The 26297-nt window shown below is 44.8% G+C and overlaps 1 protein-coding gene across 3 annotated transcripts in view; it reads left to right on the forward strand.

Annotated features, from left to right (window-relative positions):
• MIER1 (MIER1 transcriptional regulator) overlaps window positions 1-26297 on the forward strand; it is a 49505-nt gene continuing 23208 nt past the window's right edge. The window contains exons 1-5 of one of the 3 annotated variants that reach the window (XM_053985753.1): window positions 1-174; window positions 300-393; window positions 12908-12932; window positions 17558-17703; window positions 22124-22291. In XM_053985753.1, the coding sequence (XP_053841728.1) occupies window positions 17605-17703; window positions 22124-22291 (267 nt within the window). In that variant the 5' untranslated portion in view covers window positions 1-174; window positions 300-393; window positions 12908-12932; window positions 17558-17604. Of the gene's footprint in view, window positions 175-227; window positions 394-1082; window positions 1194-12907; window positions 12933-17557; window positions 17704-22123; window positions 22292-26297 lie in introns of those variants that run through there. The other 2 variants (XM_053985751.1, XM_053985752.1) reach the window with 2 other exon arrangements.

Raw genomic sequence — 26297 nt, forward strand, 5'->3', positions numbered from 1 at the left:
GGATGCGGCTGCTCGGCGGAGGCGCCGGGCGTGCGTGAGCCGCTGCAGGGGCACGGCCGAGGCGTCCCGCCCGAGCCGGGGCCGCGCTGTCCTCGCTGTGACACAGCCGCGATGCCCGAGGGGCGCGCCGGGCGCTGCCCCGCGCCGGCCCGGGGACGGCGCTGAGGCGGGCAGGTGAGGCACCGGGGCTGCAGGGAGGACACGGTCAGTTCCCGCTGCTCCCGGACCTTTGTTCTGGTTTCGCGGGGCGGTGTTTCGGGTGTTATGCGTAACCTAGACCTGTTGTCGTGTCACCCAAGAGCCTCACGCCCAGCAAGAGCCCCCGTTCCCCGAGGAGCCCCCGTTCGCCTCACGGCCGATGAGACACCCCCCCGCGCCTCTGCGGCTCCCCGCGTGAGTACGGCGGCCGCGGCCGGGCCAGAGGGTGGGGAGCGGCAGCGCGCAGCGGGGCGATGGTGCGGGGCCGGGGGCGCTCGGGGGCCGTGAGGGGCCGCGGCGAGCGGGAGCCCCGGCACCGGCACCGGCCGGGGCGCGGCCCGGGCAGGGAATGAGCTCCGAGGGGGCGTGGCCTCCGCCTGATTGCCAGGTGAGGGGCGCGGTTTGCTGGTTGAGTGACGCGCGGGGGGCGTGGCTTGTGCAGAATGACATATATGGGCATGAGGGGGCCGCGGCGGGGTGGGGGCGTGGCCTTGCGTTCTGAGTGACAGGCGGGGCTGGTGGCGTCGGTGACAGGCGAGGGGGCGTGGCCTGTGCGCTGAGTGGCAGGCGGCGGGGAGCGGTGTGCGCTTTGATTGACGTGTAAGGAGGTGGCCTTAGACTTTGATTGACAGATAGGGCCTTGCCTGTGCGTTGAGTGACAGGCGAGGGCGTGGCCAGTCCCCGAGTGACAGCAGGGGGGCGTGACCTCCACCCTGACTGACAGGTTGAGCCGGCGCTGTACGGCATGCGAGGGGGCGTGCCCTCGCGTTGACTGACAGGCGCGCGGGCGTGGCCTCCCCTGACTGACAGCCGCCGCACGCGCCCTGCCCGCTTCCCGCGGTGCGCGGTGACGTCGTGCGTAACGTGGCCACGCCCCTCCCGCCCCGCCGCCGCTCCCGGTCCCGTCCCCGCTGCTCCCGCCGCTCCCACCGGGACCCGGCGGCGCTTCCCGGCGATGTGACCCTTTCCCGGGAATACCAGCGATCATGGCTGAGGTGAGAGCGGCGGGGGCCTGCCCGGGAACTTGTTGCGCGGGGCCGCAAGTTTGTTGCGGGGAGCGGAGGCCCGCGGGCACCGGCGGTCCCGCCCGCTCCCCTCAGGGGCCGTTCGGGGCCGTCCCGGGGGCTGAAGGCCCCTGAGGGGAGCGGGCGGGACCGAGCGCGGCGCCTCCCGGTTTTTCTAGGACCGCGTATGCTAAAGCATCGCTTTATTTCCTTTAAATATCTTTTTTTTGTGATCGTTAAAACAAAGGGGAATTGCTTAAAAGGTAGCCCGGGAGAGCTCCCTGGAATTCCCAGGGAGTGGGGGGGGGTGTTATTTGGGGATAATGGGAGTTACGTTGTGGGATGTAATATGATAATGATAGGGAAATAATGGGGAAATGGAAAAAAAAAGCCTCTTTATCGCAGGGTTGGGTTGGTGGGGGCTGGATTTGCTCGTCCCAATAGGATCGGCTCTGTCCCTTCCAGGAGGGGAATGGGGACTGATGAATGGATATTCCGTGAAGTTTTCCTCGAATCATCCCCACATCCCGCTCTCGAGGCTGTTTGCTGCTCCAGCAGCATTGACAAACGTGTTGGAAGTGAAAATTTGAAAAGCGTGCTTTGGGAAAGTAAAATCCGTGGGGCAGGTGTTGCTCCCAGGGCAAGCTGGAAGTGCCACGATCAGATTTTACAGAGGAAGCTTCTCCCCTTGAAATTCCTGAATGGATGGGGGTTTTTCCCTTAAATTATTTTCACTTTTCCTTCCAACCCAAACCTTTAATGGAGCAGTCTTCCTGTTGTTGGGACAACACGTCCTGAGCTAATCTTAGAAGTTCTGAGAACCTGCCTGGATGGTTTTGTGTCTCCAGAGGGAATCACAGGTCTGATCCCAAAAAACGTGGGTTTTAAGCCCACGTCTACAAAGCTGGAGGCACAGTGGGGCCTTTGCTGCGGGCCTCAGGGCATTCGGGGCGTTTGGTGGAGTTTTTGTCCATTTTTTGGTGAATTAACCCCGATATCCGTGCCGATCCCAGTGTCCCGCGGGGCTGGGCTGGGGTCGCTTCCTACCCGGGGTCACGGCAGTGCCAGCCCGCAGGGCACCTTTGGCTTTTCCCTTCTGGGTGCTGTTGCTGTGGCTGAGGCCTCTGCTGGGTGGCAGTCTGGGTGTCACGCTCATGAATCCCGGCTTTTTTTGGAGGTGAATTCCTTGTCCTGTTCGGGGTGAAGGGGCGGGGGGAGCGTTTGATCCGCCTGTGGGTGAGTTCAGGAGCAGCAGCGCCTCGAGTTCATCCCCGGGCAACTGTTGTGTCTGCATGGAGAAACAGTAATAATTTAAAAAAATTGATACTCTGAGCGATTTAAGGTCCTGGTTACAGTTCCCAGCTCAGTTTGTGTCCCTGCCCCTGGCAAAGAGTTGGAATTGGATGGACTTAGAGATTCCTTCCAGCCCAAACCAGCCCAGGATTTCATGAATTTAGGAAATACATAGGGAACAGAGTGGGAATTCTCCTTGCCATGGCATTTCCTCGTAGCTCTGGTCAGCCACCAGCCTGGAGGAGCTGCAGATGACCAAAATACGGATGGGAAGGTGGCAAAGTGATGCCTGTTTCCCCTCCTCCTGTCCCGGTGGAAAACCTCGTGCTGACTGTTCTGAAGGGGTGCCCAGGAGCTCCTCCTGCCCTCAGGAGCAATCCTAGAACGTGGTGCTGCAGAGGATCAGCAGCAGGCACAGCCCTCCAAGCCCAGTGTAGCTCTGAAACTTGTTGGGTTGCACAGGAAGGCTCTTCAGAAGGCAGGGCTGGAGGCCAGAAAGTGAAACTAAATTCACCAAAAGTGCTGCTTCACTTTTGCAGAAGCTATTTGAATACAGGACAGACAAAGGGAAAAAAAAAAAAAGAGAGATTTTTGAATATATATTAAAATTGGGATTAATAACCTGTGTTAGGGATCTTTTTACTTTTCCCTGATTCCTTATATTCCAACATGTCAGAAGTTTGTTCCAGACATAAACTGGAAAGAAAATATCTCTTAACTTAAGATCAGCTGAAGCTTTGTGACTGTTACAGTGTCCTGCATTAAGCTGCTTAGGGGTGGTGTTGGTGGAGGGAATGCTGATACGCAGAGATTTTCCTCCAAAATAAGTATTTTAATGCCTCCTGAGAAGAAAAGGTTGGGGCTGAAAAGCTTGATTAGCAGCTGAAAGAGAATGGGTTTTGTTAATTCAGCCTTTATAATGTTGGAGTGAAATGTAAGTGAGAGAATGAGATCTTCTGATCCCAAAACTGGAAGAGCTGGGGTCAGACTTGTGTGTTGAACAGAGGCAGCTCAGTACCTGCTGTAATTTCCAGAAGTGCCCAATTCCTGCTGTTCCTTTTGTTCCATGCACCAGTCAGGTTGCTGCAGGATATCACTTGCCAGGATACTGAGCGTGCAAAACTAAAGGGAACAAGATGAGGATTTGGGGTTTTTTGTTGTTCTTCAGTGAATTAGGAGGAGTACCAGGGCTGCTGTGTGGGCAAGAGGCTGGGCATGTGTGGTCAGAGGTGAGGTGGGAGCACTGGGGGCTAAATATCCCTGATTTTGGGTTGGCACAGCTTGGAATTAACTGCAGGCTGCTTTAGTTCTGGGCTGAGGGGGTCTGATGGGTCCTGAAAGGGGAGATCCTGCTCCTCCTGCTGCGTTTGTGTCATGTCCCTGAGCTTCCATGAGCTGATCCATCTCTGGCTGAGAACCTAAAAGCTTCCTGCAGGGCAAGCAGGGAAAGATCCCACAGGAGCTGGAACGGGGCAGCAGGACCGGGCTGGGGACCAGCAGATCCCCAGGAGGCTCAGGGGGCCCTTGTGGCTCTGCACAGCTCCTGACAGGAGGGGACATCCAGGGGGGTTGGGCTGGGAACAGGGAACAGGGACAGGAGGAGAGGGAACGGCCCCGGGCTGGGCCAGGGCAGGATCAGGGTGGATTTTGGGAATATTCCTGCATGGAAAGGTTCTCCAGCCCTGGCACAGCTGCCCGGGGCAGGGGTGGAGTCCCCATGCCTGGAGGGATTTAAAATCCCTGTGGATGTGGCACTTGGGGACGTGGGACAGTGGTTGGAATGGGTGGTCCTGGAGATGTTTTCCAACCTAAAGGATTCCGTGATTCCCGTCCCCGTGACTGATGCTGGAACATAATTCCTGGTTCTCCCAAACCTCCAGCAGGCAGCTGAGCAGCTCCTTGTGGTTCTCACCCAGAACCTCTGAGCTTCCTCAATTTTCTGACTTGCTGAAATAACAACTTAAAGTTTTGCTTCCTCAGAGTGAATTTCTGAGGGGTTAAAAGTCTGGACTGACATTTTATGGTGCTGGGAAAGTATGGGAAGAAGCAGGAACTGTCTTGGAGCAGGACCTCTCCTGTGGTGTCAGTGGACAAAAAAAGGTCTCAATCTAATTTCTTTGAGTGCACTTTTAATGTTTTTAGGTTTCTGAAAGTTCAGTTGTTTTTAACCAAAAAATCAGTTTATTAACATGGTGTGCTTTAAGAAGTCATCTATAAATTCCTATTGTCTGGGAAAATTTCCATTTTCCTCAATGTTCTGCTTCTTTCAGCTGAAGCATTTTAAACTTTGGGAATATCACTGAATTCTGTTTTCATCTTTTGAACATTACTTTCTGATTTCTGTTTTGGAGCAGCTTCAGGACGGAATGCTGAAGGAATACGTGACCTGATAACTGTTCTTAGTAACCTTTTTACTTTCTTAGTGTTTTTATTGAGCTGAGGTGCAGTAGGAAGCAGCAGTAAAGTTCACACAGTCACTGATGTGTTTGCTAATTGAGCTGTTTGAACAGTCAGGGTTTTTGAGGCGCTCCTGGATACAGAACAAGGTCAAAATAGATTAAATCCGGGTTTCCTGCTGATCTAAATCACCATTAAAATCAGGGATTGACAGCAGTCAATCATATTTTCCCAGGTTTGAACTTAGCTGTAACTAACTGGGGGGTTTAGTGTCATTTTGAGCAGTGTTTGTAGAATACTGCCCTGAGGTGTCAGTGAACCTAAAGGAGAGCTGGGAATTCTGGTTTTTCCCTTCCTTGGCGAGGGAATAAACCCCGAAGTGGTTGGTTATAGGCACTGCTTGGATTCCCTCTAGGGAATTGCAGGGAGTACAGTGGCACTCTGCCTTTCTAATCTTTAAAAGAGGGTGGCCCTTGAGTTCTTTTGTCATAATAAAAGAGTTTTGAGGGTATTTTTTACATGTGATAAAACATTGATGTTTGTGGGCTTCCAGTCAGGACTTCAAGTCCTTCCTGACGCAGCAGAGGGATTTGGGCAGACGCTGGAATTGTTGTAAAGTTGTTTCTTTTTGAGCCTTTTCCTGGCCACAAGCCCCGGGCTGCATTAATATTTCCCTCCTAATCCATTCACATCACAAATTGTCCATAGGAATGTTTCCTTGTGCTGCTGGTTGCTTCTGGAATTCTGCAGCAGGATCCAATCACTCCATAAAATCCCAGTTTTCTTAGCACGATATTTTAGATTATTACAGGAAGTTAAGGAAGATGATTACAGGAAGTTAAGGAAGATGCTGGAGTGAAAATAAATAGGAAATGGGGAAGTGTGGAACTGTGTCCTTCAGGTGGGGCAGGTGGAGTTCTGATTGCCTGTGGTGTGGTGCTCCAGAATTCTCTTGGAATGGGATGTTCTCCTGGGGAAGCTGCAGGGAGCATCATCTCCTGTCCCTCCAGCAGCTTCCTCAGCCTGGAGCACCAGCACTTCCCTGAGGGCCCAATCCCTTGGGAAGTGCCTGCCTGGTGGTTCTGCAGTGGCAGCGTGGACAGAAGCCGTTGTCAGCGTCCCGGAGTTCCCTGTCCCTTGCTGTGAGCTGCAGAGCTCTGAGCTCCCCCGGGAGGGATTTCAGATTTCAGCCTGGGATGGACCCGAGTCCTTCAGTGCAGGGATCCAGGGGGGATCAGCTGCTGTCACTGTCACCTGTCTGTCCTGCCCTGTCCCCCTGGACACCTCAGAGCCCCTGGCAGGGCCTGAAGGGGCTCCAGGAGAGCTGCAGAGGGACTGGGGACAAGGCAGGGAGGGACAGGACACAGGGAATGGCTTCCAGTGGACAGGGATGGATGGGAGATTGGGAATTGGGAATTGTTCCCTGGGATGGAATTCCCAGAGCAGCTGTGGCTGCCCCTGGATCCCTGGAATGCCCAAGGCCAGGCTGGAGCAGCCTGGGACAGGGGGAGGTGTCCCTGCCATGGCAGGGTGGGATTTAAGGTCTCTTCTCCAGGCTGAACACCCACAGCTCTCTCAGAAATGTCAAAACTCAGCACTGTGGGATGATTTGGGGTGGAAGGCAGCTCAGGAGGTCTCTGGTGTGACCTTCTCTGCTCTCAGGTCTCCCAGGCTTGCTCAGGGCTGTCTCCAGCCTGGTCTTGAAGACTTCCAAAGAAAAACACTGGGAACAAGTCCTCTGGATACAGGGATCAAAGCTCAGAAGGGAATGGCCAAGCCAGGGCAGCTTTGCTGAGGTAGAGGCTACAAGGCTTTGATGCTCACATTTGGGATCTGTGGGTTCAGACATTGCACTTGATCCTTGTCTGCTGGAAGGACAGGAATTTTCTCATGTAGCCCCCAAAGTAAAAAAGTAAAAACCCATGGATGTAAAAGCTTCCATTTGAGGGATGTCACTGCACTTTGGGCATGGCAAGTGGTCACATGTAGGACTGGAAAAGAGGACCCAAAGTGTTTTTTCTTTTTTCCTTGCTTCAATATGTTGCTGTTTTCTCCCCAAGATAAAAATGTGGCTTTTAAAAAATATTTTTTAACACAAAATAATTTGTAACACAACACACAGAGAGGGACAGGCTGGGACTGTAGCCTTCCTCTTATGGAAAGGGACACATTCCCTCTGGAATATGAGATGTTATTCCTTCCTTTAGCCAGTTCTTTTCTCCAGGCCCAACTCACAGGAGAGTTTATTAACTTTGGGATATTTTCCTGTTGCAGAGTTCAAGACTTGAACAAATCAATGGGCTTGTCAGGCATATTGCTATCAATATAAAGAGAATTTAATTCTAGTTTTTAATTGTTTTATGTAACACGACAAGAGCTATTAAAGATAAGTGAATCAATTTGGACAGGATGTGTATTTGTCTTGTAGACACTACAAATTTGATGTTTCATTATTCATCAGTTGTGTTAAACAGTGTGAAAGGTGTCAGCAAAGACAACAGTTTTGTGGGTAGGAGTGAAACTGCAGTGTCCTGTTGCTTCTGTTTAGGTGGTTGTGCTGTAGGGGAAAGAGAGACAGCTCAGTGCATCCCACCTGGAGTATCCCAGTCATTCCACTGCTGGGATCAGACCTGGCCATCTCCTGCCAGCGTGCAGCGCTGGGAATTGCCTGGAATAAACTGGGCAAGGCTGCTGCCTCCTGAACTAAATAAACAGTCACAGTGCCAGCTCAGTGGGGTTGTGTCACTGCCATCCCAAATGATGGGGTGAGACAGATGCCAGAGTCCAGGCAGATGTTTTAGGGGAGCGCTGGGGATGTTTCCAAGTCTGACACATCTCTGCTGCTGTCGCCTCTTGGCAGTCACGGGTGTCTGAGGGAGACTGGCCAGCTTCAGTCCATCTATTCCATATCCACTTATTCCACACCTGGGGAATGGATGGGATGGGATCTGTCCCACTGTCCCATCTATCCCATATCCACACCTGGGGAATGGATGGGATGGGATCTGTCCCATCTATCCCATATCCACACCTGGGGAATGGATGGGATGGGATCTGTCCTATCTGTGCCATATCCACACCTGGGGAATGGCCTGGGTGGGATCTGTCCTATTGGATGGGATCTGTCCCACTGTCCCATCTATCCCATATCCACACCTGGGGAATGGATGGGATGGGATCTGTCTTATCTATCCCATGTCCACACCTGGGGAATGGATGGGATGGGATCTGTCCCATCTATCCCACACCTGGGGAATGGATGGGATGGGATCTGTCCCACTGTCCCATCTATCCCATATCCACACCTGGGGAATGGATGGGATGGGATCTGTCCCACTGTCCCATCTATCCCATATCCACACCTGGGGAATGGATGGGATGGGATCTGTCTTATCTGTGCCATATCCACACCTGGGGAATGGCCTGGGTGGGATCTGTCCTATTGGATGGGATCTGTCCCACTGTCCCATCTATCCCATAACCACACCTGGGGAATGGCCTGGGTGGGATCTGTCCTATTGAATGGGATCTGTCCCACTGTCCCATCTATCCCATATCCACACCTGGGGAATGGATGGGATGGGATCTGTCCCATCTATCCCATACCTGGGGAATGGATGGGATGGGATGGGATCTGTCCCACTGTCCCATCTATCCCATATCCACACCTGGGGAATGGATGGGATGGGATCTGTCTTATCTGTGCCATATCCACACCTGGGGAATGGCCTGGGTGGGATCTGTCCTATTGGATGGTATCTGTCCCACTGTCCCATCTATCCCATATCCACACCTGGGGAATGGATTGGATGGGATCTGTCCCACTGTCCCATCTGTCCCACACCTGGGGGATGGATGGGATCTGTCCCATCTATTCCAAACCTAGGGATGGACTGGATGGGATCAGTCCCATCTATCCCATGTCCTATTGGATACATACTGGAAATACACTGGATGTGATCTCATGGCTGGTTGTTGCTGCCAGTGTCCCCAACCTTGGGAAGTCCTGTCTATCCTGAGATCCCTGAAAATGCCCCTGGAATCAAGCAGTGCCATTGCAGCAGTGCTGGTGGTTTGGGGCTCAGTGTCTCTCCTTTCTCCCTACACGAGGTTTGTTTCCTGCACCCCTCAGAGCTGGGCTCCCTTCAGGCTGCTCTGGAGCATTAACAGATGTGCTCCTCAGCGTGTCCAGTGAGCAAGGACTCCTGCTGCATGGAGTTTTTCCTGTCCATGAGTTAGGAGTTCCTGGATGATTTTCATTCCTTTGAGCTCACCACAGGCTGTTCACCGTTACCTTTGCTGATGGTGCAGTTCCAGACAATTGCAGTGTGCATTGCCTGTGGATTGTCACTAGCCCCTATTTTTCTCTTGTGTTTTTCTCTCCCGGGCCTTGGATCCCATTATCCTTTGATAGGTGGCAGCTCTTTGTTCCCACGAGTGCCCTTGAGGCCAAAAGTGCTCTGTTCTTCCCTGGGAATGGCTGAGCAGGAAATGAAGAACAGTGGATCCTTTTCCCAGGAATTCCTCTTCCATGGCTGTACCATCCCTAGGAATGTGGATCTGCCATGTGACCCTTAGCCAGTGCCAGGAAATTGTCATCATTAAATGCCCCCAAAGCCATCTGTTGTCCCCTGGCCAGAGCCACCATCCCTTGGAGGCACGGAATGGGAGTGACCAAGCCTTGCAGGCGTTGTCTTGGAGCAGCTCTTCAACCAGAGGATGCTCCTTCACCCTCTGTGCTGCCAGCCTGGCACTGGAGGGTTTTCCAGCTCTCCCTTTCCACAGCCTGTCCCTGCCTAACCTCAAACTGGTGTTTGCAGCACAGCTGGCACTCGCAGAGGCCTGGGATAAAGTCAGGGAGAGGCTGGAAAAGTGGTGCTGGTCACCGTGGGGATGGGGCTGCTGGGGCAGCACGCCCCCAGGGCTGGCACAGCTGGCACAGCTGGCACTGGAGTGGTGGCAAGAGGTCAGGGCTGCCTTGGGCAGCAGCTGGGCATTCATAAAGATGAGCTGGAGATGGAAGCAGGGAATGATTGGCAGCTCATCCCAGACTGGAAAGCCAGGAAATGCAGACAGGAGAATGCACAGGCAGGGCCGAGGTCCCTGGCAAAGCCTGGGAGAAGGGGCAGAGAGGCAGAGGCTGCTTTTGGGGCTGGGTTTTGGAGCCATGGCTCCCTGAACTCCCCTTATCCCTGCTTTATGTCCTGTTTTTCCTTCTGCATCGAGGCCTGTCCCCAGAGCTTCCCTTGCCAGGCTGGAGCTGAGGTGGGCCAGCCAGAATTCCCCATGGATCACCACCAAATCAAGACTGGCACTACTGATTGATAAATCCATCAACTGCTTTGCAACTGAGACCTCCTCAAAACTCCTCTGTTGCAGCAAAAATTATCCAGGGAAGCAGGGAACGTTTTGGAAAGAGTTTTTTATGGCAAAGTGAATGTTAATTTTTGTAAGAGGCTCCCAATAACAACACATTGTAATGGCTTTGATAATGGCTTTTCCTTCATTCCATGAGGAGTTTTCATTGTGGTTTGGGATTCCTTTAAGAAGTGTGTCCCTGAATTGAAGGAGAGCAGGAATTTGTGCTCAGCTTCAAATGGGAATAATTTCTCTTGCACTGGGACTCACTGGCAGTGGAATCTGGGATATCCCTGGTTTGTGGAGAGGGGGATTTATACCTGGAGTTACATCAGAGCTAAGGCTTTAATAATTTTAATTTAAGAGGAGTTCTAAAATGACATTTGCAGAATTTATTGTTAACTAAGGAAAACATTGTATCCCTCAGAATAAATTCTCCTCAGGCCACTCCAGGCTTTTGAATCCAGCTCTATTCCTTGGAGGGCAGAGTCATTGCTGGAATCGTTTTTCATCCTGGTTAAGGCTGGAAAAGATTTTTTTAAGATCATGGAGTCCCTCCATGTCCCCAAGGGCCACCTGCACCTGGTTTGGGGCACTTCCAATGGGTCACAGCCATGAGGAGAAGGGGAGGCTCTCCATGGCTTTTTCCCTGGCCTGGGAAGGTTGAATCCATTTGGTTTCCTGTGGGAATTGAGTTTGTAGAGAAATGTTAAAGTCTGATACAAGGTTCACATAGTGTGTGTCTGTATGTAAATCTTGGGATAAGAAATGCTGGTTTAGGAATGGAATTGGACACTGTTGAGAGAGAGACAGAATTAGAAAAAAAAAGTTTTAAAGGGTGGTTTTGTACAAAAGATGAGATATTTTGGAGAAATAGAATTATGAAAGATGGATTATAGTAAAATTTACAAGGGGTAATTTGAGATGATTGGTTTTAAGGTATTTTTTATATAGTGTGATTAAAGTTGATAGGTTAAGAAATGTTTATAGTGTATTGCAATTAAGAAATAGTTGGGTCACACTTTAAGATTTCTCTACAAATTCATTTCCTACAGTTCCCAACCAGTGATTGCTGCAATAATCACATTAAGGCTTCGTTAATTTGTGTTAATGATCATGTATTGCAATCTATTAATGATCCAGGTGCATCAGACAAACAAAACACCAAATAAAGACCAGTCCAGGCTGGCAGATCCTGATATTCAGCTCCAACTCAGGAGTACTGGACTCTGGAATTTAAGATAATCTTTGCAAATAATGACTTTTTTTTTTTTGGGTGTAGTGATTAGCAAAACTCCCCCTGGTGTTGTGCAACGAGCTGCAAAAACGTTTGTGGTGTTTCCCCATTAATGTGAATTTCTGTGGGAATGCTGAGGGGCCCCAGGAGAGCTGGGGACAAGGGGACACAGGGAATGGCTCCCCACTGCAGAGGGCAGGGATGGAGGGGATGCTGGCAGGGAATTCAGTGTTTATCTTCTGGATTTGCCTTGTTCTGAGCACTTTTGGAGTTCATTTATGCGCTGGAGACGCCCACAAAAGTGAGGCAGACGTGTAAGGGAAATTATTCCCTAAGAAGGTCTCTTTCTTCTCACTTTGAGGAGCTTTTGATAGAAAAGAACTTCAAATCAGACAGAATTTTCCCAGTTTTAGCTTTTGCTTTGCTGCAACACTAGGCTGAGTTGAGGAGGAGGCAAGGAGAAGGAAAATCCTTCAGAAAATCCAAGTTTTTCCTCGAGGACAGCATTATACATTAATTAATACAACAAAATCCACGGAGCCAAACAATATCTGAGTTTGCAGGAGGTGACAGGAGCACCATGGGGAAAATTCAGTTTTCCTGCCTTGGAAATAAACATTTCATTACTGTGTGCCTGAAAAGAGTGGCAACATTTGCTTGAATTATCCAAACAAATGAGCTTTGAATGGCTGACATGCAAATTGCCCCCAGGAGGTTCAAGACTGGCACAGGGAAAGGATTTTATGGGAGAATTTGTTTGTGGAGGTTATAAAGACCAGGTTGCCAAATTTTGGGCCAAAGAGGGGCTCTGGTACCTGGGTTATTAGGGAATCATTTTCTTTCTCTGGCTCAAAAATAATATTTTCTGGTGGTGTTTTTTGGTTTTTTCCTCACTGCTGGGTTGGAGATTAAGATTAAATTGATTTTTCCTTTATTCTGTAAGGAATTCTCATTATGATTTGGGATTAATTTTAAAAGTGTGTCCCTTAATTTGATTTTTCCTTTATTCTGTAAGGAATTCTCATTATGATCTGGGATTAATTTTAAAAGTGTGTCCCTTAATTTGATTTTTCCTTTATTCTGTAAGGAATTCTCATTATGATTTGGGATTAATTTTAAAAGTGTGTCCCTGAATTGAAGGAGAACAGGGAATTTGTGCTCAGCTTCCTCTTAAATAATTCCTTAATAATTCCTCTTAAACCAGGACTCATTGCAGTGGAATCTGGGATATCCCTGGTTTGTGGAAAGGGGGATTTATACCTGCAGTTAGATCACAGCTAAAGTCTCATTTTATTTATAAATTTAATCATTATTTATAAATATATTTTTCTGAAGTGAGTTGGTCTGTATCAGCTAAATCATTTGATTTATGCAGGTTCAACACAGCAAAAATAATTTCCCTTTCTTCTCTTTTTTTCAGCCTTCTGTTGAGTCTTCAAGCCCAGGTAAATATTTTTAATAATTTCCAAGGGTTTTGGCATCCTTTGAGTGGAAAAACTTTCCAGGAGTTCCTTCAGCTGGATTGTTGTTGCCTCTTGAGGTTTTATTTCTTTCAGAGAAATAATTAAGTGCTTCATAATTAAACCTTAGAGTCACTCCTCCCTGCCACACCCTCAGTGTGGGGGCAAGGTTTGGAAAATGGAATTTAAATTGTCCAGGGAAAAAAAGGGGAAAATATGAGCGGGGTTGGGGTCAAAAATCAGAAAAGGGGGGGAAAAAAGAGCAGAGCTGGGATTAAAACTCAGGAGAAAAGGGAAAAAAATAGCAGGGTTGGGATTAAAACTCAGGAGAAAAGGGAAAAAAGAGCAGGGTTGGGATTAAAACTCAGGAGAAAAGGGAAATACGAGCAGGGTCAGGATTAAAACTCAGGAGAAAAGGGAAAAAAGAGCAGGGTCAGGATTAAAACTCAGAAGAAAAGGGAAAATATGAGCAGGGCTGGGATTAAAACTCAGGAGAAAAGGGAAAATATGAGCAGGATTGGGATTAAAACTCAGGAGAAAAGGGAAAATATGAGCAGGATTGGGATTAAAACTCAGGAGAAAAGGGAAAAAAGAGCAGGGTCAGGATTAAAACTCAGGAGAAAAGGGAAAATATGAGAAGGGCTGGGATTAAAAGTCAGGAGAAAAGGGAAAATATGAGCAGAGCTGGGATTAAAACTCAGGAGAAAAGGGAAAAAAGAGCAGGGCTGGGATTAAAAGTCAGGAAAAAAGGGAAAATATGAACAGGGCTGGGATTAAAAGTCAGGAGAAAAGGGAAAATATGAGCAGGGTCAGGATTAAAACTCAGGAGGAAAGGGAAATACGAGCAGGGCTGGGGTTAAAACTCAGGAGAAAAGGGAAAATATGAGCAGGAGTGGGATTAAAACTCAGGAGAAAAGGGAAATATGAGCAGGGCTGGGATTAAAACTCAGGAGAAAAGGGAAAATATGAGCAGGGTTGGGATTAAAACTCAGGAGAAAAGGGAAAAAAGAGCAGAGCTGGGATTAAAACTGAGGAGAAAAGGGAAAATATGAGCAGGATTGGGATTAAAACTCAGGAAAAAAGGGAAATATGAGCAGGATTGGGATTAAAACTCAGGAGAAAAGGGAAATACGAGCAGGATTGGGATTAAAACTCAGGAGAAAAGGGAAAATATGAACAGGGCTGGGATTAAAACTCAGGAGAAAAGGGAAATATGAGAAGGGTCAGGATTAAAACTGAGGAGAAAAGGGAAATACGAGCAGGATTGGGATTAAAACTCCTCAGAAGTAAAATCTGCATGGCTGGCAGACTTGGGCAATGGAAATTGTGGAGAAGGAATTTTTGTCTCGCAGTGTGAGTGAGGAAGGTGCCCGCAAAGAGAGTTTTGGTTTGCTGGCTGTTTCTTTGGGAGGCTTTGATTTTTGGTTTTATTTGTGACTTTTTATTTGGTTTTATTTGCTGAGTTTTTATTTGGTTTTATTTGTGAGTTTTTATTTGGTTTTATTTGTGAGTTTTTATTTGGTTTTATTTGTGAGTTTTTATTTGGTTTTATTTGCTGAGTTTTTATTTGGTTTTATTTGCTGAGTTTTTATTTGGTTTTATTTGTGAGTTTTTATTTGGTTTTATTTGCTGACTTTTTATTTGGTTTTATTTGCTGAGTTTCTAGAAGTTTTTGTTTGCTGGTTTTTTATAAGTTTTTATTTGCTGAGTTTTTATTTGTGAGTTTTTATTTGCTGAGTTTTTGTTTGCTGAGTTTTTATGAGGTTTTTTTGTTAGTGAGTTTTTTGTTAGTGAGTTTTTTGTTTTATTTGTTTTTTTTTGTTTTATTTGTGAGTTTTTATTTGTGAGTTTTTATTTGTGAGTTTTTATTTGTGAGGTTTTATTTGTGAGGTTTTATTTGTGAGTTTTTATTTGTGAGGTTTTATTTGCTGATGTTTTTTATGTGTGAGTTTTTGTTTTATTTGTGAGTTGTTTTCTTTGTTTTATTTGCGGGTTTTTATTTGATGATTTTTTTTTGCGAGTTTTAATTTGGGGTTTTTTTTGTGAATTTTTGTTTTATTTTTTTATTGGATGAGTTTTTATTGGATGAGTTTTTATTGGATGAGTTTTTATTGGATGAGTTTTTATTGTGAGTTTTTATTGTGAGTTTTTATTTGTGAGGTTTTATTTGTGAGGTTTTATTTGTGAGTTTTTATTTGCTGATGTTTTTCATGTGTGAGTTTTTGTTTTATTTGTGAGCTTTTTGTTTTATTTTTTTTATTGGATGAGTTTTTATTTTTTATTTCTAAGTTTTTTTGTTTTATTTGTGAGTTTTTATTTGCTAAGTTTTTATTTGATGAGGGTTTTTTTGCGAGTTTTAATTTGGTTTTTTTGCGAGTTTTTGTTTTATTTGTGAGCTTTTTGTTTTATTTTTTTTATTGGGTCAGTTTTTATTGGATGAGTTTTTATTGGATGAGTTTTTATTGGATGAGTTTTTATTTGTGAGTTTTTATTTGCTGAGTTTTTATTTGTGAGTTTTTATTTGCTGATGTTTTTTATGTGTGAGTTTTTGTTTTATTTGTGAGTTTTTTGTTTTATTTCTTTTTATTGGATGAGTTTTTATTGGATGAGTTTTTATTGTGAGTTTTTATTTGCTGAGTTTTTATTTGTGAGTTTTTATTTGCTGATGTTTTTCATGTGTGAGTTTTTATTTGTGAGTTTTTATTTGTGAGTTTTTATTTGCTGATGTTTTTTATGTGTGAGCTTTTTGTTTTATTTCTTTTTATTGGATGAGTTTTTATTGTGAGTTTTTATTTGCTGAGTTTTTATTTGTGAGTTTTTATTTGCTGATGTTTTTCATGTGTGAGTTTTTATTTGTGAGTTTTTATTTGTGAGTTTTTATTTGTGAGTTTTTATTTGTGAGTTTTTATTTGCTGATGTTTTTCATGTGTGAGTTTTTGTTTTATTTGTGAGCTTTTTGTTTTATTTTTTTTATTGGATGAGTTTTTATTTTTTATTTCTAAGTTTTTTTGTTTTATTTGTGAGTTTTTATTTGCTAAGTTTTTATTTGATGAGGGTTTTTTTGCGAGTTTTAATTTGGTTTTTTTGCGAGTTTTTGTTTTATTTGTGAGCTTTTTGTTTTATTTTTTTTATTGGGTCAGTTTTTATTGGATGAGTTTTTATTGGATGAGTTTTTATTGGATGAGTTTTTATTTGTGAGTTTTTATTTGCTGAGTTTTTATTTGTGAGGTTTTATTTGCTGATGTTTTTCATGTGTGAGTTTTTGTTTTATTTGTGAGCTTTTTGTTTTATTTTTTTTATTGGATGAGTTATTGGATGAGTTTTTATTTTTTATTTCTGAGTTTTTTTGTTTTATTTGTGAGTTTTTTATTTGTTTTATTTGTGGTTTTTTATTTGATGAGGGGTTTTTTGCGAGTTTTAATTTGGTTTTTTTGCGAGTTTTTGTTTTATTTGTGAGTTTTTTGTTTTATTTTTTTTTATTGGATGAGTTTTATTGGATGAGTTTTTATTTTTTATTTTTGAGTTTTTTTGTTTTATTTGTGAGTTTTTCTTTGTGAGTTTTTATTTGCTGAGTTTTTATTTGTGAGGTTTTATTTGCTGATGTTTTTCATGTGTGAGTTTTTGTTTTATTTGTGAGTTTTTTGTTTTATTTTTTTTATTGGATGAGTTTTTATTGGATGAGTTTTTATTGGATGAGTTTTTATTTGTGAGTTTTTATTTGTGAGTTTTTATTTGTGAGTTTTTATTTGCTGAGTTTTTATTTGTGAGGTTTTATTTGCTGATGTTTTTCATGTGTGAGTTTTTGTTTTATTTGTGAGCTTTTTGTTTTATTTTTTTTTATTGGATGAGTTTTTATTGGATGAGTTTTTATTGTGAGTTTTTATTTGTGAGTTTTTATTTGTGAGTTTTTATTTGTGAGTTTTTATTTGTGAGTTTTTATTTGCTGATGTTTTTTATGTGTGAGCTTTTTGTTTTATTTCTTTTTATTGGATGAGTTTTTATTGTGAGTTTTTATTTGCTGAGTTTTTATTTGTGAGGTTTTATTTGCTGATGTTTTTCATGTGTGAGTTTTTGTTTTATTTGTGAGCTTTTTGTTTTATTTTTTTTATTGGATGAGCTTTTATTTTTTATTTCTGAGTTTTTTTGTTTTATTTGCTGAGTTTTTATTTGCTGAGTTTTTATTTGCTGAGTTTTTATTTGTGAGTTTTTATTTGCTAAGTTTTTATTTGATGAGGTTTTTTTTTGTGAGTTTTAATTTGGTTTTTTTTGCGAGTTTTTGTTTTATTTGTGAGCTTTTTGTTTTATTTCTTTTTATTGGATGAGTTTTTATTGTGAGTTTTGACTCTGTGGAGCTCGACGGAGGCAGTGTGTGATAATTTAAGGGTGAAATGCTCACAGGTAGAATTTCCCAGCCGTGCTGCTCCTTCCTGCCAGGATCTCCCACAGAGGGAATCCCCTGGACAGCGCGGCAGCGACAGAGGAGCCGGGACAATAATTGGAATTTTTACTCACACTTCTACCTCGAGCCTCACCTAAAGAAACAACTTGAACAATCCAGCTGTGTGAGGCCTGGTGGAAGTAAAAGTGTTGCTGGGAATGTTTCCCACCAGGAGGTTCTGCAGCATCTGATGACCAGGAGTTCGACCCCTCGGCTGACATGCTGGTGCACGACTTCGACGATGAGAGGACGCTAGAGGAGGAGGAAATGATGGAAGGAGAAACAAACTTCAGATCTGAAATAGAGGATCTTAACAGGGTAGGTGGCCTGAAGGGATTCCCCCAAACCACACCCACAAAACACGCTGGGTTTTTAAAATTTTGAAATTTTATTAATTTAAAAATAAATTTTAATTTTTTTTTTTTAATTGCCATCAACACGTTAATAAATAAATAATAAAGAGAAGGGGGGAAAGGCTGAATGAATTTACCAGGAATTTGGGAGAATAAATGGTACATAGATCTTAATAATGTCCTTGGTTAGTGGCTTTTTGCCACTAGGATGTGAATTTTAGAACTAATATGAATTAAAATATCATCTGACTAAACTTGTGTATTCCAGCTGCACCTGAGTAGTGCTTGTAGATTCTTATTTTAAAACAAAAACCCCTCATAATTCACATTTTTTGTGCATTTTATATCAGTCTGCTAGTGGAGCACTCAGGAGTAGCTTGTAGATTCTTACTTTAAAACAAAAATCCCCTCATAATTCACATTTCTTGTGCATTTTATATCTGTCTGCTAGTGGAGCACTCAGGAGTAGCTTGTAGATTCTTACTTTAAAACAAAAATCCCCTCATAATTCACATTTCTTGTGCATTTTATATCTGTCTACTAGTGGAGCACTCAGGAGTAGCTTGTAGATTCTTACTTTAAAACAAAAATCCCCTCATAATTCACATTTCTTGTGCATTTTATATCTGTCTACTGGTGGAGCACTCAGGAGTAGCTTGTAGATTCTTATTTTAAAACAAAATCCCCTCATAATTCACATTTTTTGTGCATTTTATATCTGTCTGCTAGTGGAGCACTCAGGAGTAGCTTGTAGATTCTTACTTTAAAACAAAAATCCCCTCATAATTCACATTTCTTGTGCATTTTATATCTGTCTACTGGTGGAGCACTCAGGAGTAGCTTGTAGATTCTTATTTTAAAACAAAAACCCCTCATAATTCACATTTTTTGTGCATTTTATATCTGTCTACTGGTGGAGCACTCAGGAGTGGCCTCATTTAAAGGAAGATGCAGAGGAAATGATGTCCAAACCCTATTTAGCATGAATGATTATGCCAATAGCACTTTAAATTAATTTGCTGCATTTAATCAATATTTCCAGTGTAAATGCTGATTTCTTCCTGGTTCTGCTGTCACTTCTGCATTGCCTTCAATTATTTCTCAGGCAGGAATAATATTCTTAAATTACCAAGCAGGTTCATTATAAATGCAAAGTAATTTAGATCCTGTCTGTGGCCTCGTTGGCCTCCAGAACAGATCATTAATGATTCACAGATGAATATTTGATGTACAAATCCTGTTTAGCTTAAGTGATTCTGCCAATAGGACTTGAAATGAATTTGCTCCAGTTCATCTATATCTCCAGTGGAAATGATCTTTTTTTCTTTTAATCTGTTAATTTCCAGGTTGATACTCAATGGAAAACAAAGATAAATAAATAGTTGGTGAATCTAAATGTGCTTCATGTAGGTTAAATGAGGAATGGAGCTCCACATGTGGGGTTTAAAATGAAAATTGGCTTTTTTCCCTTCATATTTCATGTAACTCTCTCACCACATTGCAGCCCTTCAGTTTATCCCCTCATATCCAGTGGTTGCCTCTAGCTGTGGGTAAATAACAAATAAATATATTCATTTTTTCACCTTTTCCATTTTTGCAATACCTTGAAGCAATGAAGAAATCCCAATTTTTTGTTTTCCCTTGGGGAGTTGCTGGTCCCTGGAGCCCTTGGAATTGCAGTGGACTATTGGAAGTTAAGAAGCTTAACCTGAGAAAAATATTATAAATACAAACCCTCTTTGCTGGGTAACACAGGGTCAGTGATATTCCTGTTCCATAATTCCTTAAAAACGACAAATTCCAGTCCAATTCTTCATTTTTAATTCTCAGCTCTATGGGATGGGAGTGCTTACAGACAGGATATTCCTTTCCAAAATGTCCTGGAGGACATTTGGGTGAATCAAATATGATTTTTCTGCTAGCTCTACTGCCAGGTTTAATTAAGAGCACAGGCCTTTCATGTTGTCTGTGTCAGTAAAATATTAATTCCCCACCAAGTGACACGATGGGGACCAGGGGCTCAACGTTTAATTCCATGGTTTTTGTGTGACTGGGTGTACAGCTTAACAAAGAGGAGGGGAACAAGAGGTAGAATGGCTTAGTTCTTTGAAGTAAAATAAAATAAAATAAAGTAAAATAGAATAGAATAGAATAAAATAAAATAAAATAAATAAAATAGAATAGAATAGAATAAAATAAATAAAATAGAATAAAATAAAGTAAAATAGAATAGAATAGAATAGAATAAAATAAAATTAAATTAAATTAAATTAAATAGAATAAATAAAATAAAGTAAAATAGAATAAAATAAAATAAATAAATAAAATAGAATAGAATAAAATAGAATAGAATAGAATAAAATAAAATAAAATAAAATAAAATAAAATAAAATAAAGTAAAATAAAATAAAGTAAAGTAAAATAAAATAAAATAAAGTAAAATAGAATAAAATAAAATAAAATAAAATAAAATAAAATGAAATAAAATAAAATAAAATAAAATGAAATAAAATGAAATAAAATAAAATAAAATAAAATAAAATAAAATAAAATAAAATAAAATAAAACCACAGATAAGAAGTGCTGATAAACCCTGTCACTCTTGTTTTTACAGAGCACAACCAACTCCACTTTTGTCATTGGGATTATTGGGATGTTTCCAGAAATTAGATCAGTGCAGGCCCTTAGGATAGGAAGTCTAAGGTCAGCCAATAACTAAAAATATCTGATTATCAGCCAACATGTGCATTAGGTACTAAGAAAAAACTATTTAGAGCAAGCACACAACTCCAAATAATAAACAAAGGAGTTGATGCTTTGAGAGAGAATTTTTAAATGATCCCTGAGAATTTCTGCTCTGAAAAATCTTAGGGATGATTGTCCTGAAGGCTGGACACTGAGGATTAAAAGTAATAAAGGAATTAATTAGCAGAGCCAGCAGTGTTATTAATAGTATTTATTAAAAAAAAAATTAATTTAAAGTATTTATTAATAGTATGTGCTACTAATTTTTATTAATAAAGGTGAGAGGTGGGAGCCTTTGTTGGACTTGAATTAATTTGAGAACTGACAGTACAAATTGAAATGTCTCCTCAGAGTGGACCAGCTTTTTAATGATTTTTTAATACATTTTTTTAAGGTTCAGCAGATTTGTTTCCAGCTGGGGGTGGGTTTGGAGCTAAGCAGCTTCAAATAACTGGGAAATAAAAATTCCTGCTGTCCTGCCTGGGTATCAGGGATCCCTCACCCCATCCAGACTCTCAGGAAAAGGAGAGGTCAGGGACTCAGAGAGGAGCATTTTGGGTGGAGTTTTATATTCCACAATTGTGGAACTCTGTGCAATTGTCCCTGGAGCACAGCTTCCCCTAAGAGGTGGAATTCCACCTTCCAGCCAGGTGTTGTGATTGAGCAGAATTCTGGGAGTCACTCAGGAATTGCTGCTGGCACACATCTCACCCATTTTCCCACCAATTTGTGCTAAAAACCATTTTTCCAGCAGGTTTGGGGCAGTGCAGGGAACACCAATAAATATCCCAGTGTTTGCTCTGGCTGCTGAAGGTGTTTGATAAAACCAAACCCTTTTAATGAGCTTGATGGTCCCTTGGAGATCCTGTTGGGGTGGGAGTTCTGCTGGAAATAAATCAAGGATTGGGAAAGAAATGATCCTGCTCAAAAACCCCACACATTTTTCTCAGGAGCCCAAACTTCCAGTTTTGCCAGTCCATCCCTTTTGGATTCTTGGTGTGGGTGCCCTGATCCCTGTGGTTTGTGTGGAAGTGCTCACCTTGATGCTGCAGAGCAATTCCTGTGGAATTACTCCTGTTAAATCCCAGTTTTTGATTGGATTTGGCTCAGGAAAGTGACATGCTCATCCAGGAGATCCTGTTGGGTGGGAGTTCTGCTGGAAATAAATCAAGGATTGGGAAAGAAATGATCCAGCAGAAAAAAACCCCCTCATTTTCCTTAGGAGCCCCAGCTTCCCATTTTGCCAGTCCAACCCTTTTGGATTCTTGGTGTGGGTGTCCTGATCCCTGTGGTTTGTGGGGAAGTGCTCACCTTGATGCTGTGGAAGAATTCCTATGGAATTATTCCTATTAAATCCCAATTTTTGATTGGATTTGGCTCAGGAAAGCGACATGCTCATCCAGGAGATCCTGTTGGGTGGGAGTTCTGCTGGAAATAAATCAAGGATTGGGAAAGAAATGATCCTGCTCAAAAACCCCCCACATTTTCCTTAGGAGCCCAAATTTCCCATTTTGCCAGTCCATAGTGGCCATTCTTGGGGGGTGCCCTGGTCCCTGTGGTTTGCTGAGAGCCGTGGTGCTGCGGAGCAGTTCCTGGGGAATATCCCAGTTAATTGGGAGTTTTTGTTGGGATTTGCCCAGGAAAGTGACATGCCCATCCAGGAGCTGCTGAGCCGCTACGGCTACGATGGCACCGTGCCCCTGCAGGAGGAGGAGGAGGAGGAGGAGGAAGAGGAGGAGGAGGAGGAGGGAGAAGATGATGATGATGTCGATAACGATGACAACAGCGGCTGCAGTGGGGAAAACAAGGTAAATGTGTGCTCATTTCCATATGTAAATTCGTGATTTGCATACCCGCACTACTCAGTGGCCCGGGTCGTGGCAGAGCTAATTTGTAAGAGAGTTGATTTCATAAACCTTGCTTTATTACTGAGGTTTATTCTTAATTACCAATCTGTATTTCTCTTAATTGCTCTTAATTCCGTCTCTCTCATCCCAAACAGAGGCAATTGAAAATCCCTGGATGCAGCATCATGTGAGGGATGGGAATTGCCCTTCAGAACCTCAGCACTGACATTTTAAATGCCTGCAGACACCTCTAGAGATACAGCTGAACACTTACTTGGAGTAGCAAAGCTGATTATTGAAACTGCACAAGTGTGGAGTTGGGTTAAATGTGGCTCTGGGTCTTGGAAATCCTGCAAGTTTTCCAGCCTGAGCCTTTTAAATTGTATTTTTCCAGCCTGGTTGTACTTGAATTAACTGAACTTAATGCTTCAAGTATCTTTGCCAAATGTTTAGTTTTGAGCTTAGCATCTTCAGATTCCTTTTCTGTGTTCTCTTCAAATAGTTTTCTGATTTTAAAAAAGAGATTTTTCTACTTGGAATGTGGAGTCCTGTCATGGGCACAGCTGCTGCATCCTGAGTTCCATTAAGATACAAACCCCTAGGAATTGTCAGTGACACAAAAGCTGAGGCATTAGAGGAGGTTTCATTTCCTAATGTGGCTTTAAAAGAGATCCATTCTGGGCTTTTGGTACCTTTACCTATTTGAGAATCCCTGGAATGGCACCCAGGGGTGAGGAATGGCACATCTGAGTCAGGAACTGAAGTTCCAGGGGTTTACGAGCTGCCTTGGCAGGTGCTGGAGAAGATTGCTCTTTGTGGGGGTTGAACAGTTCAAAAGGAAGATCCAGGGTGAGACTGGATCAGGAAAGGTTCAGGGGAGGGGGAGAAACTTATGTAACATGAAGGCTACAGGGAGAATTCTTTCAGGAGAATTCCCTCATGGAAAGGGTGGTCAGGCTCTGCACAGGGCTGGAGTGTCCAGGGAACCCCTGGGTGTGACACTCGGTGCTCTGGGCAGGTGACAGGGTGGGGATGGGTCCCAGCTTGGACTGGGTGATCCTGGAGGGCTTTTCCAACCTCAGTAATCCTGTGCAGAACCAAACTGAGGCCCGGGTGTTCATTCTGTTGAGCTTGCTGCTGCTCCTGAAGTGCCACTCCCTCCCGTGTCCTCACTGCTCGGTCCCCTCCTGGCACAAATGCCATCCTGGGTGTCCTCAGGGCTCTCAGCAGCTGATTGCAGGCCCTGCCTCTGCTGTCCCTGTGTCCCCTGCAGGGCACAGTGCAGGGCTGCCACCTCCTGCCCCTCCGCAGCGCTGGCCCAGTTCACCCAGTTCAGCCCTGCACTGGGAGCAGGCACCCCCCAATCCCTCCCCAGTCCATCCCAGTTCACCCCAGTTCAGCCCTGCACTGGGAGCGGGCACCTCCCAGTCCATCCCAGTTCACACCAGTTCAGCCCTGCACTGGGAGCAGGCACCCCCCAGTCCATCCCAGTTCACACCAGTTCACCCCAGTTCAGCCCTGCACTGGGAGCGGGCACCTCCCAGTCCATCCCAGTTCACCCCAGTTCAGCCCAGCACTGGGAGCAGGCACCCCCAATCCCATCCCAGTCCATCCCAGTTCACCCAGTTCAGCCCTGCACTGGGAGCAGGCACCCCCAATCCCATCCCAGTCCATCCCAGTTCAGCCCTGCACTGGGAGCAGGCACCCCCCAGTCCATCCCAGTTCACCCAGTTCAGCCCTGCACTGGGAGCAGGCACCTCCCAATCCCTCCCCAGTCCATCCCAGTTCAGCCCTGCACTGGGAGCAGGCACCTCCCAGTCCATCCCAGTTCACACCAGTTCAGCCCAGCCCTGGGAGCAGGCACCCCCAATCCCATCCCAGTCCATCCCAGTTCACCCCAGTTCAGCCCTGCACTGGGAGCAGGCACCCCCAATCCCATCCCAGTCCATCCCAGTTCACCCCAGTTCAGCCCTGCACTGGGAGCGGGCACCCCCCAGTCCATCCCAGTTCACCCCAGTTCAGCCCTGCACTGGGAGCAGGCACCCCCCAGTCCATCCCAGTTCAGCCCAGCACTGGGAGCAGCCCTTCCCAGTCCATCCCAGTTCACCCCAGTTCAGCCCAGCACTGGGAGCAGGCACCTCTTAGTCCATCCCAGTTCACACCAGTTCAGCCCTGCACTGGGAGCAGCCCTTCCCAGTCCATCCCAGTTCACACCAGTTCAGCCCTGCACTGGGAGCAGCCCTTCCCAGTCCATCCCAGTTCACCCCAGTTCAGCCCTGCACTGGGAGCAGGCACCCCCCAGTCCATCCCAGTTCAGCCCAGCACTGGGAGCAGCCCTTCCCAGTCCATCCCAGTTCACCCAGTTCAGCCCAGCACTGGGAGCAGGCACCTCTTAGTCCATCCCAGTTCACACCAGTTCAGCCCAGCACTGGAAGCAGCCCTTCCCAGTCCATCCCAGTTCACCCCGGTTCAGCCCTGCACTGGGAGCAGGCACCCCCCAATCCATCCCAGTTCAGACCAGTTCAGCCCAGCACTGGGAGCAGGCATCCCCCCCGCCCAGTCCATCCCAGTTCACCCCAGTTCAGCCCAGCCCAGCACTGGGAGCAGGCACCCCCCAGTCCATCCCAGTTCTCACCAGTTCAGACCAGTTCAGCCCAGCCCTGGGAGCAGGCACCCCCAATCCCATCCCAGTTCAGACCAGTCCATCCCAGTTCAGCCCAGCCCTGGGAGCAGGCCCCCCAATCCCATCCCAGTCCATCCCAGTTCAGCCCAGTTCAGCCCAGCCCTGGGAGCAGGCCCCCCCAATCCCATCCCAGCCCCTCCCCAGTCCATCCCAGTCCATCCCAGTTGTGTTTTGCCCCCGGGCTGGGAGCTGGGGGTGCTGCAGGCCGTGGGGGTGGATCAGTGTGGAATCCCTGAGCTCTCCTGCTCCATCCCTGCTCAGCCCATCCCGCTCCCTGCGCTCTGCTGGTTTCTATTTTTAACCTGCTCCGAGCTGCACGTGTGACAGTGCTCAGCCACGTGTGCTGGGCCTGATGCTCCAAACAGCCACTGTGTGTCCAGCACAAAGCACCAGCTGTGCAAACAGCAGGCTCGGGAGAGCAAAAAAACCCGTTTAAAATAAAAAAAAAGTGTCATTTTCATTTTCTCTGCACCGTCGTCGTGGTGGTTTGTCTGCAAATAAAGGAGTTTATTTGGATTTTTGGCTCAGTGTACTGAGCCGACCCCGTTCTTCCTGTGGGGTTGAACCACTCCAGTCACATGGATTTTTATGGCTGGTGCCATTTCCATCTAAATCCCATCTAAATCCCTCCCCTTTTCATTGAAAATTCCTAAGAAAGGGCTTTTTCTACCAAAGTAAAATTTCATTGAAATGAAATTCAATAAAAACCACGAGGATTAAAATAAGCAAAGTTTAAGATTTCATTTGGGTTCATATTTCTGATTTGTTACAGTCAGGCTGTTCTATTGATCTGCTTAAAAACCACCTCAGAGTATGTTTACACATTAAAATGTTACTAATAAAGGAATTTATTCCTATTTTTGGTCTTGGCTCAATGTACTGAGCCAGGCCTGCTGTTCCTGTGGGGTTGAACCACTCAATTCATATGGATTTTTATGGCAGGTGCCATTTCCATCTAAATCCCTCCCCTTTTTATTGAAAATTCCTAAGAAAGGGCTTTTTCTACCAAAGTAAAATTTCATTGAAATGAAATTCAATAAAAACCACGAGGGTTAAAGTAAGCAAAGTTTAAGATTCCATTTGGGTTCATATTTCTGATTTGTTACAGTCAGGCTGCTCTATTGATCTGCTTAAAAACCACCTCAGAGTATGTTTACACATTAAAATGTTACTAGTAAAGGAATTTATTCTAATAAAGGAATTTATTCCTATTTTTGGTCTTGGCTCAATGTACTGAGCCAGGCCTGCTGTTCCTGTGGGGTTGAACCACTCAATTCATATGGA

The sequence above is a fragment of the Vidua macroura genome, chromosome 9, assembly GCF_024509145.1.
Source record: "Vidua macroura isolate BioBank_ID:100142 chromosome 9, ASM2450914v1, whole genome shotgun sequence".
Taxonomy (NCBI): domain Eukaryota; kingdom Metazoa; phylum Chordata; class Aves; order Passeriformes; family Viduidae; genus Vidua; species Vidua macroura.